The sequence below is a fragment of the Rhinichthys klamathensis genome, unplaced genomic scaffold (genome assembly GCF_029890125.1).
Source record: "Rhinichthys klamathensis goyatoka isolate OS25496 unplaced genomic scaffold, OSU_Roscu_1.1 h1tg000274l_1, whole genome shotgun sequence".
Classification (NCBI taxonomy): domain Eukaryota; kingdom Metazoa; phylum Chordata; class Actinopteri; order Cypriniformes; family Leuciscidae; genus Rhinichthys; species Rhinichthys klamathensis.
The window spans coordinates 1,236,485-1,256,189 of NW_026606793.1; the positions used below are offsets into that span (position 1 = coordinate 1,236,485).

Here is a 19,705-nt window from a genome sequence, read left to right on the forward strand (position 1 = left end):
TACTCAGTTGAAATGCAGTATGTTAGCATATATTTCGCTAGCATCATGCTAATGCCTAGTATTATTAGTGTTACACTACTATTGTGCTTATGTGTGTATTCAACTGATACTGTATAGTTATTATTGGGTGTGTTTACAATGATTGTGGTGTAGAGAACTATGTTTTTGGGTTGCTGTTACTGAGACCCAGCCGTAAGAAGGCTGTTCTTTAATTTAATAAGCAGCTAATGTGTGTTAGTATATTATTTGGTTATTTGATATAAACAGCTAAAGCTACTTGAAGGGAAATTATACTAATACTTTTATTAGCTTTACTAATAGCATCCTGACAGCACTGTCGTTTACTTGTATGCTGATATTTTCTTTTTCTTTATTGTTTATTATAGAACCACACACATACTGTACAATTACGAAGACAGATAATCATCTGTTAGCTGTCAATAAATCCCTTGAAGAGAAGAAGAGCATTCAGTTGCATTCTTACCGATGCACCACAGTGGTCACTTATCCCGACTAGCTACAATTACAGTCCTAGCTATCATGTCTTCATTACACAACATCTCATTGGTTTTGTCCATTTTCTTATTTTCTGCTTGAAGTAGGAATAATTTAAGTTCTGAAAGTCATGAACTAGCTGTTTGCTTTTTGAGCTTTCCATGTTTTAATTTTCTCAATAGAGCTTTTGCCTAATACATTATATTTCACCCACACAATCTCCACTGATCAGTGATACAGTTTTGCTTTTGTCAAGACACAAGCTTGGTTTTGACTTCCAGGTCATTGTTGTATGAGGGTGGAGTTTCTGATCACCTTTGGTTATGTTGTAAATTGGGTCAGACCGCACCTTTGGTTACAGCGCCGTTCATTTGTTCACATACAGACTCGTATTCATATTTAGACTGCTTGCGGTATACAGACACTATTGCATATCGTGATTAGAACAAAATAAAGAACTTACTATTCACAATAATCGGTTGGATCGTTTTCCTCGAAGTGAAACCGAAACGTCTGATGTAAATTTCCCAGGATTATTATTAAGATAGTATTATTCCTCACAGCGTAGCAAGATGACGTAGAGTACATGATTCTTATTACACTTTGTGTTTTATCCAGCTGATGTGGGCGGTGACTGGTTTTCATGGATTGCCTCAGATCATTTGCGTTTGAATAGCGCGCTCTCCATGGGCGTGTCACATTAACACTTAATGAGCTCGAGCTGAGAAGAGAATGACGGACACCTCTCTCTTCATAGATTACATAAACTGAGAATATTTGTTTTTTTTTTATATAAATTACTTCATTTAAAAGAGAATTCAAGCTTTAGGCCCGTATGTCTGTGTGACTGAGTTACAGTTCATTTTCGGACACGTTTCAGAATGGACTTCACTGACAGAGAGAAGGCAGAACTCGCATCATGTTTATTTTTCTTTATTTGGCAAAAAGCACAACACCTTGTTTTTATTGTGAGAATTGTTGTGGCAAAAATTCTCATTAAACATCATCACTGCGTAAGAGAAACTCTTATTCTTGCAAGAATTGGTTCAGTCCAGTACACAGAAGTTACACTGTTCAAAAGAGTGACACCCTTGAAGACAGAACAGGGCGATCTTTATACTATTTCCAAGGCCCTTTTCCCTACAGAGTTTCCTCACAGTAGTTTTCCACAGACAAAGGAACCATATTGCTAGTTCAGATTTATCGCTATCTAACCCTTTAGCCCCCAACCTAGATGACCTCTGACCTGACTTGGAGGTCATTGCCCGTCTGTTTTCTGGAGTGTCTCGCTCCTGCCTCCCCAGGTTTATAAACATACATACATTTCAGAGAAGTCTCTCTTATCCCTCTACAAATGGCAAAACCATATGACATTCCTTTTTGCAGTATCTACTGAAAGACAATGAAAAACAAAAATTGTCATAATTCCTCCTTTTTATCATTCTCTGATAACTGATTGATCAAACATAGTGATAATAATGCTAATAATAATAATGCAAGTTTAAGTCATTACATCATAACTCTTCTTAAACTTGTGAAGAAAGGATTTAACAGAAGAAAGCTTAAGGCTGTTTTTGTGGGGGAAAGCCCAGTAATTATTTATCAAGCAAGTAAAGACTTTATCTGAAGCCGGGCTAAATGGATAAGCACTGTTATCGCACTTCCGAATAATTGGACCCTCTGTCACCGCAGCATAAACAATAAATAGTATAGATCACAGTAGGAAGACCATATCAATTCAACACAACAATAAAAATGCAAAGATTAAAAGTATAATAAAAATCCCTCATTTCAAACCCTGTCCTTATGCCATCTCGTTACTCTTTACATATCATCATCCTCAGAAAGAAAAGGAAAAACAACAACAAAAACAATGGTACATAATTAATACATTTCACTGTAACTTCCGCTACTCGAATCATCTGCATAATTTTGTTCATCCTTGGGATAGACAGCAGTTTTCACCAGTCGTATTCACCCATGAATAACAAAATTATCAGAACAACACATACAATCCTAACTCCTACACATTCAGCCTTTTTCCAATTACGGACCATCTTTTTAGCTTATTACATTAATAGATTTTCTACTTTTCCTGAAAACATTTGCACAGTAACAAATAAAATCATCAAAATCATCACAAAAACTAAACTTAAACCATTATTTGGACCACATTCTCCTCTAGGTGTGTTGATCATCTCGTCGCCCCATGGGCATCAGTCTTCTCCAGGGTGGCTCTTTACGAGCCGTTGCCATGGGCTTTCCCTCGTTGGCAGGGGAGGTACGTTACTAGCACGTCCTTGATCCCTCACTTTATGCTTTGTGTTGGCGTGTGTGCTTGCTGAGGTTGGTTAGTGTAGTTTAAGGTGAGATGTTTGGATGGAAGTGTCACAATCTCCAACCTTTCAACCATGTTTGTACAGTGGACCATCTCCTGCTGCTGTCACCTGTGAATGGAGACATTTAAAACAAGTATTTTTTAGTATCGCTTGTCTAGCCGGTCGTCCCTTTTGGTCCCTTTTGGTGTGACCTGTGGAATTTTCACCATTTGTTTACCTTGCTGATGATATGCATTATGTATTCCAAATTTATTCTCAACATTTGGCCAATTCAACAACCTGAAACATTATGATCAGATAATTTCTTGCTCACTTAATAGCACTCAGGGTCCTTTTCCCCTGAAAAACACTCAACCCATGATGCTCATGTTAACAAAAAATAATTTGGCCTGTTGTTTGGTCCCTTAAATCAGTCATACATTTTCAGTCATCAATGGTTTCTATCAGGTCAGGTCGTGGTGTACAGACTTGGTCAATGTCAGTCAAACAACATTCTCCCCCTTTGTTCACAATAATCATAAATCTGAGGAACTCTTTTGATAATTTGATATTGACTTGACTAATATGTCACTTTGTTGTTGCCGTCAAATCTATAACATGTTAGTTTATCTCAACCCATGATGGACGGCGATCTACAACTTCACAATTCCAATTTACATCAATCCTTAAACTGATCCAGAAAGTAATTCAAATCTACATCATAAATGACGAAAGTAATTACTTTCAGACAGAGCTTGATGACCAATCAACTTAAAGCTCGTCCCATGTCCTGTATTGTCTTTTAATCAGATTTACTCAGAACTATCAGCTTCTTTAAAATTAGTAATTTACCATAACCCATTTGTAATGATAAAACACTCATTCCAGAGGTTAATGACACAATATACACACTATTCAGGCGGAGTATCAGTACCCCAAACTAACACATAAAGACAAAGTGCGGTCACCATCACACACACTCATACTAGACACTTATGTTAACTGCTCATTTTGTTTTTTTTGCATTGATCTGAACTGACAAATTAGACATTCCTGATGCTTGAACACGAGTTAATAGATATTAATCAATCAACAGTGTCCTGTGCTCAACACACACCGACTATAGGGGGAGAGGAGAGATTTGGCTATAGGGTGATGTGTGGCTAACTTACACAGAAGAGACTTTGTTGCTCAGCACATGAAAATAAACTACTTACCGTGATCTCAGACTGTGTTTAAGTGGTTTCTCCACTGTGTGGATCTTCATGTGTAGCTTCAGGTGAGTTTTAATAGAGAAACTCTTCCCGCACTGATCACACGTGTGCGGCTTCTCTCTGCTGTGGATCATCTCATGTTTTTTCAGATCTCCTGACTGATTGAATCTCTTCTCACAGTGTGAACACTTGTAAGGTTTTTCTCCAGTGTGGATCCTCTCATGTTTTTTCAGATTTGCTGACTGATTGAATCTCTTGTCACAGTGTGAACACTTGTAAGGTTTTTCTCCAGTGTGGATCATCTCATGTGTTTTCAGAGATTCTGATCGACTGAATCTCTTGTCACAGTGTGAACACTTGTAAGGTTTTTCTCCAGTGTGAATTCTCTGGTGCAGTTTTAAACTGTTTGCTAAAGTAAAAGTCTTCTCACACTCAAAGCACATGTACTCTCTCACACCAGTGTGGATTTTCTCATGTGTACGCAAATGTTGCCGCAGTGAAAAACTCTTTCCACACACAGAACATGAATGCGGCTTCTCCTTTGTATGAACTGTCAGGTGTGTCTTCAGATCTGATGACCTAAGAAATGTTTTGCCGCATTGATCACATGTGAACGTCTTCTCTCCGGTGTGGATCATCTTATGTGTTATCAGATGTGATGACTGATTGAATCTCTTGTCACAGTGTGAACACTTGTAAGGTTTTTCTCCGGTGTGGATCATCTTATGTGTTTTCAGAGATGATGACACACTGAATCTCTTGTCACAGTGTGAGCACTTGTAAGGTTTTTCTCCAGTGTGAATTCTCTGGTGCAGTTTTAAACATTGTGCTGTAGTAAAAGTCTTCTCACACTCAAAGCACATGTACTCTCTTACACCAGTGTGAGTTTTCTCATGTCTATGTAAGTATTCCAGCAGTGAAAAACTCTTTCCACACACAGAACATGAATACGGCTTCTCCTTCATATGAATTCTCAGGTGTTTCTTCAGGTGTGATGTACTAAGAAATGTTTTGCTGCATTGATCACATGTGTACGTCTTCTCTCCAGTGTGGATCATCATGTGTTCTTTAAGGTGTGATGATTGACTGAAACTCTTTCCACACTGATCACATGAGAACGGCTTCTCTCCGGTGTGGATCATCATGTGAACATCAAGAGCATGTTTGTTTGTGAAATTATTTCCACATTGATGGCATACATGCGGCTTCTCTCCAGTGTGGATCATCTCATGCATTTTCTGATGTTCTGATCGACTGAATCTCTTGTCACAGTGTGAACACTTGTAAGGTTTTTCTCCAGTGTGAATTCTCTGGTGCCTTTTTAAACCGTCCGCTGTAGTAAAAGTCTTCTCACACTCAAAGCACATGTACTCTCTCACACCAGTATGAATTTTCTCATGTTTATGTAAAGTTTGCAGCCGTGAAAAACTCTTTCCACACACAGAACATGAATGCGGCTTCTCCTTCGTATGAACTGTCAGGTGTGTCTTCAGCTCTGTTGACCTAAGAAATGTTTTTCCACACTGATCACATGTGTACGTCTTCTCTCCAGTGTGGATCATCATGTGAACATTAAGGGATGATAATTGACTGAAACTCTTCGCACACTGATCACATGAGAACGGCTTCTCTCCGGTGTGGATCCTCATGTGAACATTAAGGTGTGATGATTGACTGAAACTCTTCGCACACTGATCACATGAGAACGGCTTCTCTCCGGTGTGGATCCTCATGTGAATCTCAAGACTAGCTTTGCTTCTGACACTGTTTCCACACTGAGTGCAGGTGAAAGATTTCTTGGCTCGTCTTTTCTTTAAAAATGTCTGTTTAGTCCTTGAGCGACTCAAAGGTTTTTCTCCAGGTTGGACATGATGTTCCTCCTCCACTTCACTCAGTTCTTCACTCTCCTCGCTCTTTTCCATCAGGTCTGACATGACAGAAACAAATTATTGAATTTATTATTATTTATGTAATTTCCAGTACAGCAACATAATTCAAAGAGAGAAATATAAAATGTTAAAAGACATGAAAGTGAGCCATGATGTAATGGTAGAAAGTAGACGACTGTTATAAAATATATAATATATATATGCCTTTTTATAAATTGAGTATAAGTCATTTTCCATGAATGAGGTTAATTTACCTTCCAATTATTTTAAATATATTTGATCAATGACACAATTGTCTGACATGATATTAACATTAAAATATAGCTGCAAGCAGCAATTATCGGGGCCAAGCGCAAGATGACAACAGATGCCAACATGGCTGGGAAAGTTAGACCAACTTGAGCAAGTAAAGACATTTAAAGATGAATTTTGGCAAAATGGCTGAAAAACCATTTATACAGTAACTTACAAGATGATTGTAACTTACAAGATAATGGTTTATCACTTTAAACCAATAGGTGGCGCAGTTAAGGGTTGATGCGGTGTGGTCAGAGTGAGGTGACAATGACACGTACAAAGTTTGGTGTCAATATGTCGAGGTATTGCAGATATAAAGCCTGAATAGTCCATTTGGCATCATGCCTAAACTTTGCTGCTGCAGTATACGAAAACGGTTTTGTCTATCGACACGAAATCCATAACTTTTTGTCGGCACGGTCTGGAGATGATACGATTCGATTTTGGTGAAAATCGGACAAACGGTCTAGGAGGAGTTTGAAAAAGTAGGTATTGAATGGAAATCAAGATGGCTGACAGGACGTTCAGCCAAATATGGCATACTTGGTATCTGTGTTCTCTTCATGCCCCAAGGAAACTATTAAGACCAGTGTCATTACAAAAGGCAAATTTATTCAAAAGTTATTAGCATTTTTGGATATTTAATTATAACTTTTGACCAAAAGGTGGCGCTGTCTCGAAATCTTTTGAGTACCTTCAGGGCATGGTGATGATGGCACATTCTGAGTTTCGTAATGTTACAGTAATGGATTCATTAAGTATAGCAATTTACATCACAAAACTGTATTGAAGTCAATGGGAATTTCATGTTTTGTTCTGTTACAGCGCCACCAAGAGGCTCAGTCCCACCATTTTTTTCATGTGTCCTCAGAGTGAGCCCATACATCTTTGTGTCAATTTTGGTGAAAATCTCAATTTGCTTCGGAGTTATAGACATTTATGTGAAAAAACAGGTCAAAAATGACTGACACGTGACTTTGATTGAATTTTACTACCCCTTACTATCAATATTTTTTCATATTTTTTCAATATTATTACCCCTTACTATCAACAACTTCTGACGGTTGTTTCGTCTCGATCGGACTAGCGGTTTCGAAGATATCCGCAAATATTTTTTAAGCGCTAAATTACAACGCTGCACAAACCATATGCCGAAACCTGGCAAGTCTGGTATCATTGATCTCGGAAAGGATTCAGGAGTCTAAAGATATGACTCCCGTGAAAATAAGTCAACGACAGCCAGAGTTATAAGCATTTGAAAACTTAATTTTACCACTAGGTGGTGCTTTTTTGAAACTTCTCAGGCTCCTTCAGGGCACCATACTGATGACCCATGCCAAGTTTCGTAACAATCTGTTCATGCGTTTCTTAAAATACAGCATTTTTGCACATAATTCAAAATGGCAGACAGCCAAAATGGCTGATCTGGGAAAATTGGATATCAGCCGACTCGGCATGATGCCCTGAATCTAACGAGACTAATCTTGTGATTTTTGGACAAACTGTTCAGAAGTTATAAGCAAAAAATTTTTTTTTTCATATCTCCGGACCAGTAGGTGGCGATGCACCGAAACGCAGCACGTATCCTCAGGTCATGCTTGTGATGACATGTACCAAGTTTTGTCTGAATCCGATAAAGCGTTGCGGAGATACAGCCTTATGTCTGTTTTCGCAAGCGCTACCTAAAATTGTTTCGTGCGTTTATCAAAAACGGTTTAGTGAATAGGGGGGCGCTGTTGGACACTGAGCATGTAGGACGTGTCTCCCTTTTGCTCCGCGAGTTTGGTTTTATTTTAACTTTTTAACACAGTTTATTTTCACTAAATTGGCCGGTGTACATTTGTGACAAGTACTGGGTTAGTTTTGGTGTGTTTTGGGGGAATTTCAATCGACAATGTCAGCTGCACGTGGAAACTCGGCTCGCACAGGCCATGCTAAGGCTTCTCCCTCGACTGAGCCCGCATCTCCGCCAAAGGTGGTCACGGACCCCGAGTGTGCGCCCAATCTGGATCACCTACGAGCTATGTTAGACCAGTTGAAAGGGGACATTTGCGGAAAAATAGACTTGCTGTCTTGCGAGCTTCGTGCGGACATTTCTTCGGTAAGAGAGGAGCTGAGACACGCAATTGAACCAATGCAACAAAAACTTAGCTCTCATGATCAAACTATCACAGAGTTGCAGCGCGCGTGCACTGATCAAAGCGACCTGCTAACTTCACTGGATTCAACAGTTTCCACGCTGAAATCCGAGGTTAAACTGCTGGCCGACAAATGTGAGGACTTGGAGGGTAGAGCGAGGAGGAACAACATACGGCTGATAGGTGTGCCGGAGGGGGCCGAAGGAGGGCGCCCAACCGAATTTATTGCTCAGCTGCTGATGGACTCCCTTGGCCTGGGGGAGTTGCCCCTACTCGATCGCGCGCACCGCACTCTCCGATCCAAGCCCAGTGACGGTAAACCACCCCGACCCTTTGTGATTCGTGTGCACTTTTTTTTCACGTGAGGAATTACATTTTGCGCCGGGCTAGCGAGGCTTCTCTTCTCCATCAAGGCAAGAAACTGTTTCTCTTTCCTGACTACACTGTTATGAATCTGGAGATAAGGCGACCAAACTTTTGGCCCATCAGCTTCGACAGGCTTCCTCCTCTCAGCAGATTTCACAAATTTACACTCCTTCTGGCGTCACTACCGATCCCAAAAAAATTAATGATCAGTTTAAACGGTTTTACTCTTCTTTATATACCTCTGAAGTTGGGTCTGATCTGTCTGCCCTGGATACTTTTTTTTGACTCACTGGAGTTGGTGAAGGTAGATGCTGATATTGAGCAGTTAGAGGGCCCAATCACCATAGATGACCTTAAACGGGCAACATTTTCTATGCAGTCAGGAAAATGTCCAGGCCCGGATGGTTTTCAGACGGAGTTTTACAAGACCTTTTTTGACAAATTAGCACCAGTTTTGATAGAAATGTTCAATGAATCTCTTACTCTTTTTAAATTACCTCAGACTCTAAATCAGGCCTCCATATCATTACTCTTAAAAAAAGAATAAAGACCCTCTGTCTTGCTCAAGTTATCGTCCAATTAGTCTTTTATCTGTAGATGTTAAACTTCTGTCCAAATTATTAGCTATGCGACTGGAATCAGTTTTGCCTTTAATAATTTCTTCTGATCAGACAGGTTTTGTCCAGAACAGACATGGGTTCTTTAATCTCAGACGACTTCTCAATGTTGTTTATAATCCTTCTACATCAATGGTGCCGGAAGCCGTAATCTCATTAGACGCGGAGAAGGCTTTTGACAGAGTGGAGTGGAACTACCTTTTCTACGCTTTGGATAAATTTGGTTTTGGCCAGGAGTTCATTTCTTGGATTAAGTTGCTCTATTCATCCCCTATGGCTTCAGTCAGAACTAATGACACCCATTCAGAGTATTTCCCTTTGCACCGCTCCACTCGTCAAGGCTGTCCTCTGAGTCCTCTTTTATTTGCTGTTGCTATTGAACCTCTGGCTATTGCGCTTCGTTCAGAGCCACGCATCACTGGAATTACAAGATATGGTCTTGAACAGAAGGTCTCCCTCTATGCCGATGACTTATTACTATATGTATCCAATCTCTCTATCTCAGTTCCAACTGCTCTTGACATCCTTAGTTCATTTGGTCAGATTTCAGGCTATAAACTAAATTTGGACAAAAGTGAGCTGTTTCCTTTAAATCAAGGTGGCCAGAATGCTGCTCAGGGTTTCCCATTCAAAATTGTTCCTTTTGGCTTTAAATACCTTGGTATCCGGATTTGTGACCGATTTGAAGATCTGTTTGATTATAATTTTGCCCCTTTGTTAGATCAGATACGTATGGACTTTCAACGGTGGTCACTGTTGCCTCTTTCCCTTGTGGCCAGGGTCAATTCGGTAAAGATGAATATTCTTCCCAAATTGTCTTATCTCTTCCAGTGCATACCTATCTTTCTCCCTCAGTCTTTTTTTCACAAATTAGACAAATTAATCACTGAGTTTATCTGGAACGGGAAGGTCCCTCGTTTGCGAAAGGAGCTGTTGCAGAGACCTAAGACCCTTGGGGGCTTGGCCCTTCCTAACTTGAGGTTTTATTACTGGGCTTCTATCCTTAGAGTAATTCAGCTTTGGATTTCTCTGGAGGGGGCACCAGATTCTCCTACATGGTTGAGTATGGAGATGTTTTCTGTTAAACCTGCTTCGTTAACTGCTCTCATCCACGCTCCTCTTAGCTTTTCTCCCTCCCTTTTTTGCAATAATATCTTAGTTAAATCTATTTTTAAAATTTGGAAGCAATTTCGACGCTATTTTGGTCTACAGACATTCTCTTTCCTAGCACCTTTATCAGCGAACCCTGTTTTTCACCCTTCCTTAATCGATGGGGCCTTTTCTTTGTGGTCTGACTACGGCATCAAGGCATTTAGGGACTTGTATATTGCTGGTACATTTGCATCCTTCCAGCAACTCTCAGAGAAATTCCATTTGCCTAGGCAGCATTTTTTTAGATATCTTCAAGTTCGAAGTTTCACTCGCAATCTTAGCCCCAACTTCCCAAATCCCCCAGAGTCCTCTCTAATTGACTCATTTTTAACCCCATTGCCTACCATTAAGGGTGCTATTTCATGTTTATATAATCTTATCTATTCTTTGCAGCTTACTCCGCAGCATAAAATTAAAACCCAATGGGAGGAGGATCTAGGGGAGGGGATCTCGGAAGAGCTATGGGATGCCATTTTGCGTCGGGTTCACTCCTCATCAATTTGTGCTAGACATGGTCTGACCCAGTGCAAAATTCTACATCGTACCCATCTCACTAGAGTTAGGCTCTCCAAAATCTATAATGATGTCGATCCCATGTGCGTTAGATGTCGTCAAGCTCCAGCTACCCATGCCCATATGTTCTGGTCTTGCCCTTCACTACATAATTTTTGGACACAGATATTTAACACTATTTCTGTTTGTACAGGGGTTCAATTTGATCCAACAGCATGTACCGCTTTGTTTGGGGTTCTACCTCCTACTTTTCAGCTGCCTAAATATAAAGCTGACTTTGCAGCCTTTATCTCCTTATTGGCTAGACGTTTAATTTTATTGAGGTGGAAGTCTCCCTCACCGCCTTCTCACTCGTCTTGGATCAGGGACATCCTTCAGTTCGTGAAGTTGGAGAAAGTTAGGTGTTCGATACATATTTCTCATGCAAAGTTCAATAAAACTTGGGGTCCATTTTTTACATATGTTGAGGGATTGATTTTTACCGCTATCTCAGAGTAGCCAGCCTGATTGCCTTCTAATTGTGAGTCTTGTGTGAGTTAGTAGCATGCTGTGATTTTTTATTTATTTATTTATCTCTCTGTAAGCGAACATATTGGGCTTTTATTTAGCAGTAGGTGACCATTTTGTGTTCTTGTGTGTTTTTTTTTTAGTTTTTTAGTTTTTTTTGGGGGGTGGGGGGTTAATTTAATTTTTGTTTTTTGTTAGTTGTACTTGACACTGTTTTGATTCCCGAATTGTTACCTCTTGATTTTGATATGTCACTGAAAAAAATCAATAAACAGATGTTTAAAAAAAATAAACGGTTTAGTGAATCAGCTTTATTTCCATAACTAAAAAGTAGGTTTTTCGAAAAATTCTAAATGGCGGAAAAATTTCCATGACCGAAAATGACGTCATAGGGTGCATTTGAATCATCTTGAGCTAGGGAATAAGAGGGAAAATAATTTTGTTTCTAGCCATTGTGGTTCAAAAGTTATTACCATAAACATGAGTGCCACTTTGGACAGCTGGTGGCGCTAGAGGGAAAGAATCTATCTTAATTCCTTTTTTAACTTTTTATTTCCCTTGCTTTTATTTTGTGTTTATTTTCTATGCAACGCACAATTTGAATTGCCATAGTGTGATTATTTTAAAGGGCCCCTTATGGCATTTTAAAGTTTCCTAATGTTGTTGTAGAGTCTCCTACAACATGTTTACACGCATCAAATGTAAAAAAAAAAAAAAAGTTTAATTTCCTCACATATTCATGTGATTCATTTCAATCACATTTTCAATGATTCTCAAACGACTCGTCAAATGAATCAATCTCTCTAAATCCCTCCTTTCCGTGAGCTACTCTGCTCTGATTGGCCAGACAGATCAGTCTGTTGTGATTGGCCTACCGTGTACAGCGCGTCGAAAACAAAAACGCCCATTGCATACACCGCAGCTCTGCGTGGCTCTGAGGCTTCCTTCACCGTAAACTAAACACAGTAACGAACAATGACGTCGATTTTAACATATAAAAGGGCCCGTTCTTCGTGATTCCATGTTTCAAACTTTAGTTAGTGAGTAATGTTGCTGTTAGAGCATATTTTATTTAAAGCTGCAGTCCGTAACTTTAAGTTAAAAATAATCCAAAATAATTATATTAAAAAAAACATATTCTGCCAGTGGTCAAAACTATCTGCTTGCCATAGCTAGATTCAAAACGGTTAGCTTGTAATAATGATTTTAATTCCAGTGGTACTGGTGGGTTTCCGCGGGAAAATTCGAGCATGTCTTTGCGTCATTACGTCACACCCGTACACATAAAGGAGTTTCGGCTAGCCGGCTATATTGTGTGTGTTATAGCAGTTATAAAACCCAAAAGACTTCGTACTTCGGATTTAAGGCCTGTTCACACGGGGACGAATTTCGCGTGCGATATTCGCCGACGTTTAACGCCTCGTGACTAAACAAAGGGTGCCAATGTGAGTGTGCACACCGGCGCGTAAAACACCACGCGTAAAAGCGTCATTTTAAAAAAAACGCCTCGGGTTCGTTTTTTTGGTTTGACGCACCGCGTCAAACACTATCCGAACAAATAAATTTGGCGCTTTTGCTCACATGTCTGGAGCTTCCGAAGTTACAGTAAAACACAACTTGGGGGCGCTCAAACACAAAACGGTCTTGCCGAGCACACATATGTAACGGCGAAGAAGATATACAGCGTCTACACTGCCGGCGCCGGGAAGAAATAAGACGAGGAGGATGCGAGGCAAGATGAATGTAGAGCTGCTGGTCTCGTTGGTGTCTATATAAAGAGACACCAACGAGAATAAAGAACTATATGACAAACGCAACAAATTTGCTCTCTTCTTCTGAGTGACAAGTGAGTGTCAGAAGCGTAAAGTTGCGCAGCGCCACTTTGTGGACCGGGGTATTTCTGTTTTACATTAAGCGCCCTCTAATGTCAGGGAATGAATTTGCATGTTCACTCGGCTCATCGTCAGCGAAAATCGCTTGGGTGTGAACACAAAAAACGCGTTGAAAAACGCTGACGAATAACGCGCGCCGATATTCGTCCCGGTGTGTACGAGCCTTTAAGGTGGAAAGAGAAAGAAACCGTCTCATGCGAACACAAGGATTTAAACATCGGCGGGGCTTTTGAAAAGTGCGTGAACTCCGTGTTTTGAAGGGGTTCAAAACGGAAGAAGAGACGGCTTTTTTCTGCTGAACAAGTAAGACATTTCAATAGTTCAATCGTGTAACAGTACGTTTTCTTAATTCACACAGTTATGGAGTTTCCTTTGTTGTGCCTTTCTCGTTTTGCTATTATGGAGAATATGAATTCTGAACTACACAGGTAACCATAAAACACATTAAATTTAACATTAGTCACGCAATGCTGATGTTGTTAACATGAACAATTTGAGAACAAAGTAGGCTATAATTTGCACGGTTGCTGTAAATCGCGTTGATTAAATCTAACGAAGCTTATCATATCGAATGCTTTTCCCCCCTTAGTTGGTCAGAACAATAATGGATGTTACTTACTTGTTCAGACGACATTTTCTGGTGAAAATTCTTATGTTGGTCAAACTTTCAAAAAGTGAATCTGTGATTCTGTATGCCAGTATCCACACAGCGCGGTGACTGACAGCAGCACTCGCCTCAAAGCACTGTGTTCATCCGCGCTGTTTCATGCCGATTTACAACCCACGTAAAGATGATAATTCCGTGAATCACTGCAGTTACCGATTTCGAACAGAGAGATGGCGACAAAGAGGAAAAGCTACGGACTGCAGCTTTAAATTAACAGTTGTTTGTAAATTCCCACCTCAGCATTTTGACAATGTTGTTTTGCACTTCATTGTTTTATAGTTGAATAGTGTTTGTTAAAATTCAGTTGTTTCAGTTGTTGTTTTGCACTTTTTAGCACAAATATTTTTAAATATTTGTATAGTTTGTTAAAATTGCACATTGTAACTGTTATTTTGAAAAGCTGGTTGTTTATAAATCTAAATTGTTATTTAAATTTAAAGGCACACTGTGGAACTTTTCAACCTTTATAATATATTACCAAAACCCATTGAGATGGTACATCGACTTACAATAGGTTGAATGACACGTCTGCCGTAGCCTGAAGGTGTCTGTATCGCTTTTCCTAGCACTATGTAACTTCGGGTTTCGGGTAGGAACCCGAGCACAAAAAGAACTACAAAATTCGACCGCTTTACGGCATACGTCACTTCCCCCACCACCCACAACTTCCTCAGATTCTGACGTGAGTGCTCAACTCGCGTTTGATTGCCGTCTGTATGTTTTCGTCATGGCCGAACCAACAGCTAAAAGGAAGAAGGCAAAGGTTTTGTCAGAGGACACTAAAAAAAGGAAAAAGGCATAGTGACAAATGAAAAGCCAGGACGAGGATCACCATTGGTCCAGCGTTCGCTCGCTGGCGTGAGCTACAGGAGGAGGAGGGGTGCCCGACCGATGCTAACGCTTGCCTGCACACAAATGCCGTTTCCAAGGTGACACAGATAAATCATATAAGCAGTGTAGTATTTTCTGGTATTCCGGCCACAGCCGATGGTGTTATGAGTGTAATAAAATGCCCACAGCCCATTGTTCATTTCTACACACAAACACAGCCCGCCACAGTGCAGGGCTCGAACAAATAAAATCGACTCATGTCAAATGTACATTAAATGTAGTGAACGTTCCCACGACTCAGTGCCCACAAACACTACACACAACATGTCCCACGGTTTCTGTAAAACGAAACCAACACACATAAGTTAGTCAGCTCAGGCCGACGGTGTTTTTAGCAGTAAATGTGCCCGGCCCGCCGTCCCGCGCCCACATTCACTCACAGACATGTTAGCACTAAGCCGCTCGCTCTCTCTCAGCAGACTGCTATAAGGGAATCGAGCGCGGCCAGGCTGCCCGCCTCAAACACTGCAAGCACACACAATCTAAAGACACGGGAGGCTGACCCACTGTCTATGGGCGGACCGGTTGACTGTTTGTTGACTTTTGCGACAGTGCTGCGGAGCTTGTGGCCTCTAGGGACGCTAGACGTGAAAGTTACAGGTCGAGCGCCACTAGTGGCCAAAAGTTCCGCAGTGTGCCTTTAATATAGTGTTTAATAATTGTTACATTTAGTACAGAGCCTGTAGTCTATCACACAAACATCTGATCTGATGTTGACAATCAATATAAAAATGTCTCAAACCTCCATTTACTGACCATTTGTTGAAGAAAAACCAGAACATTCTGTACCATTTCATAGTTTAACTGTTTATCTAAATGTAATGAAGTGCTTGAATGTTTCTAACATGAATGTTCTTCAGCATCATGAATGAATGAAGAATAAACACCAACCTCTTTGTTCTTCAGGATCTTCAGTGTGTTTCATTCTGCAGGGTTCTGGATCACTCATGTTCTCACTGTCCTCTTTAATAAACTCAGTCTTGGCAGATTTCAGCTCTTCCTGATGCTTTCATGCTCGTCTTCACTTGTAGCTGATGGGAATTTACAGCATTTATTGGGGAATTACAGTAGGAGGAGCTTCACTGATGATGTGATTGCAGTGGGAGGAGCTGATCTGCCAAAATAAAAAATAACAATTACGGAGTTGTTTTTATAATAAATGACACTTCTAAGCTTTTATGTCTGTCTATTGTTGTGGCAAAAATTCTGTTAAACATCATCACTGCGTAAGAGACAACTCGGAATCAACACAGCAGTTACCCTGTGGAGTGAGTGAGACACAGACAGGAAGAAATGGGCAATCTTTATGCTGCTCTTCAAGGTCCTTTTCCCTGCAGAGCTTCCCAGTAGTTTTCCACAGACAAAATGCCCTTTACTGCTAGCTTTGATATATCACTAACTAAGCCCTCTTTAACTAGATGACCTTCTGACCTCAGAGGTCCTTGCCCATCTGGTTCTAGTGTCTCGCTCCTGCACTTCAGGTGTATAAACATAAATACATTTCAGAGAAGTTCCTCCTTCTCACATCAGACTGCAAATGATAAAACCATATGACATTCCTTTGTAATATCCACTGAAAATCTAAAATGTTCTACAACACTATCTATTTTTCGTACAGTAACTGATGGACAGCTAATGATCACAACCTAAGAATAAAAAAAAAAAACAGAAACAAAAGCACAATAGGAAAAAAGAAAATTACAAAAACGTATGTGGAACGTAACAAGTAATTAATATTGGCCTAAGTCACTTACATTTTAGACCCGATACTGACTGTTTTTGTTCCATTTCAGCAGCGAAAATAGTTCCAAACAAAGATAATAGAAGAACCGTAACACATCTCACAGAAACACATAACCGTGACTTCATCTGAATGATTCAGAGCTTTGAACAATTTTTTTTCAGTCAAAGATTCAATTAACTGTTAGAAATAAAGTCTTCCAACTCAAAGTGCCTTTTCTCTCCATCCTTTTATTGAGCGTAATGAATGAATAAAACAAAGGAAAAAGACCAGCGCTGGGAAGCTAGGAAAATAGCTTAGCTCCCAATACTCAGCCTATAGAAAATATAGTTACTGTACAGGGAGTTTCTCGTTATTCAACCAATAAGATCATAAATGACATCATCTCATATCGGATTATATTTTACATAACAATTCCATATGTGGTCAGTTTCCGTCTAAATCTCCACAAATGCTTGTGGGTCCAGAAAGGCTATTCAATGCTTTAGAATAGGGAGAAAAGACCCTTCCTCCAGAAGAACAGAGGTCCTTCTTACTGAACAACAGATGTTTGACTTACATAAAGGAATGTGCAAGCAAAACCTTTACTCTGGACAAAGCTGAGATAAAGAAAATACATTTAACATTAACCATTTATTTATTTATCTAATTTAATAATTTAAAATTAAATATGAAACTTATTTAAAACGATTAGGGGGGGAAAGCCCATTATAAAGGTTCAAATATCATAAATATGCATTTTTTTTCTGGACAAAAAAATTAGTAAGACAAACAGAACCTCAGATACTTTGATCTCCTGAGATATGGACACCACAAACACACACTGCCGTTTGTCTCCACAGCCCAAAGAGTAAATTCCCCCACTGCCTTCCCTTTACACGTCCTTCTCTTCACTTAGAAAGATTATATACAATTATAATGTTCTATGTCAAAGTGAATTAACTGTCATGTTCGATCCATCAATTCATGGATCATATTCATATTCAATTCATATTTAATATGGCTCAATATAAGTATTAAGCAGTATATTTTCCAGTATATTTTAATAATGACAGATCGATTCTGTAGAACATTGATTATATGTTCTTAGCTATACTGAATCGCAATTGTTATTACGGGAATCCGTAATGAGGACACGGAACCTGTACAGTGGTAGTAGTTGGTCCAAAAACTGCATGTGATTAATCCAGTTCTCCTGTAAAGTATCAACGTTATACAAAACCGAGTTATGTGTGCGTCATTCAACAGATTCCCATCAATTCCACTCACAGATCTCAAACTTTGACTTTTGACTTGACATTCAGTAACAGTTCTCACTCCAAACATCGAAACAATCACACAAACGCACATAAAAGCACTCAAAATCTCTCAGGTCTGAAACTTACTCATATTCTCCTCATTATTCTCCTCATGCTCGCTGCTGCTGCACTAAATGTTTATTTCAGAGAGAAGACGCCAGAAAATACGCACAAGTATCGCTGTGATCGATGAAAACAATACAGAAATGAGTCGCTTAAACAAACTGTATAAAGTGTGTGTGTGTGTGTGTGTGTGTGATGGTTGTGTAAAGATGATGAATACCGTGAACTGCTCTCCTCGCCTCAGAAGACTCGACGCTGAAACTACCCACAAGTGTCCTACGTCCAGGGGCGTCGCACACTTTTCCAAGTGAGAGGGTTCAACACCCGCAATTTCTCTGCAGTTTTGCACAAACGCCTTACTAAAGTCGCTCCTCCGTTTCTCTGGCCGCTCTGTGTGTGCGCTCGCTGCGGCTAGTCTACCTCCTCCCTCTCAAACATGACACTGGCTTTGAGTGTGACCGGCTGATGAATGGCTGTTCGAGATGGGTCTGTCTGCGGACTGCAAGAGAGGGGCGTAACTTGAAGTCGGGCGTAACTTGAAGTTGGGCGTAACTTGAAGTTGTCCAAATCACACCGAACCACGCGATATGTCAGAAGAACGAGATGTTGTTGGCAAGATGCACTGATAGATCAGTGGCAAGATGGCAGTTCGTTTAGAGACAACGGTAAGAATATTTTCCACAGATAACCGTTTAAAATGAAATGTGTCAGTCATTTTCATACACATTTTGGTATTGTTTCTAGAGTTGATAATCTATTAAAACTTATCGGTCCTCGTTTAAAGTTAAGTAAGCAATAGTTTTTTACGGTCCAAGTTATTGTTGCCTTGTCGTAATGAGTTCCTTGTTAAAACATGTTTTAACGTTGCATGAACACCCTCCCATTTCGAACTTGAGTTTAATGAGCTCGTAATTACGATTTCAGAAGTTGTAAATATCTCATTTCTGATAGCACGTGAAGACATGTTACAAGATGGTGATCCTGCAATTTGCACCCTTGCTCTCACATGCACTCGGTTCTGGAGGATAGTGAGAGAGGAATCCTTTCTGAAGGAAGCACACTTCTGCTGGCTAGACAGTAAGTTATGTCTCTTTCCTTCTGCCCTCCTCCATATTTTTTAGAGGTAAAGCCCCTCTGAGCTATAGGTGAAAGTCTCCCACTCACAGCATCATGCACTCAACTAGGACATGCAGGCTCGCCGCTTTTTACATCGCAGCAAGGGCAAAGAAAAGCATTTGGAACTTTGAGCTACTCAATCTTTGTCCCACAGATGCCAGCAACACAACACATTAGATGGCCCCTGGAGTGGTCACTTGCCATTATTAAAATGTAAATGCATGTTGTACATAGATGTTGCCTAATTTATTCTTTTCTATACCAGTATACCAGTTTCCTTTGTGATTTTTGTGCAGCTGTGGTGCTTTTAAATGACGATTCTACATTTGTCCATTTATCTATGTCTGGGCCTAAGTTGTGATTCAAGTCAAGGTTCTAGTGCTAAAATTATTTTAATCATCATAATATAATCTACACTAGACTAATGCTTTTTGTTTTAGGCAATAAGTGTATCTTTTAATTGCTAAAAAAAAATTGTGGAGGCACACCACTAATAAAATGAATACTGAAGACACACTGCTACCAGAAAAT

At 39.9% G+C, this 19,705-nt stretch overlaps 1 protein-coding gene across 2 annotated transcripts; it reads right to left on the bottom strand.

Moving 5' to 3' along the window:
* Window positions 1-3,919: 3,919 nt before the first annotated feature.
* Window positions 3,920-18,321, bottom strand: LOC130102551 (zinc finger protein 845-like). 2 transcript variants are annotated; one of them, XM_056268503.1, is made up of 3 exons: window positions 18,279-18,321; window positions 15,848-16,065; window positions 3,921-5,954 (listed from the first exon to the last, which is right to left on the bottom strand). In XM_056268503.1, the coding sequence occupies exons 2-3, from the start codon at window positions 15,903-15,905 to the stop codon at window positions 4,027-4,029; spliced, it is 1,986 nt and encodes a 661-aa protein (XP_056124478.1). In that variant the 5' UTR covers window positions 15,906-16,065; window positions 18,279-18,321; the 3' UTR covers window positions 3,921-4,026. The 2 variants fall into 2 exon arrangements, with proteins under 2 accessions (XP_056124477.1, XP_056124478.1); XM_056268502.1 differs by lacking the exon at window positions 15,848-16,065 and having other exon boundaries at window positions 3,920-5,954; window positions 18,279-18,315.
* Between the last annotated feature and the right edge of the window lie 1,384 nt (window positions 18,322-19,705).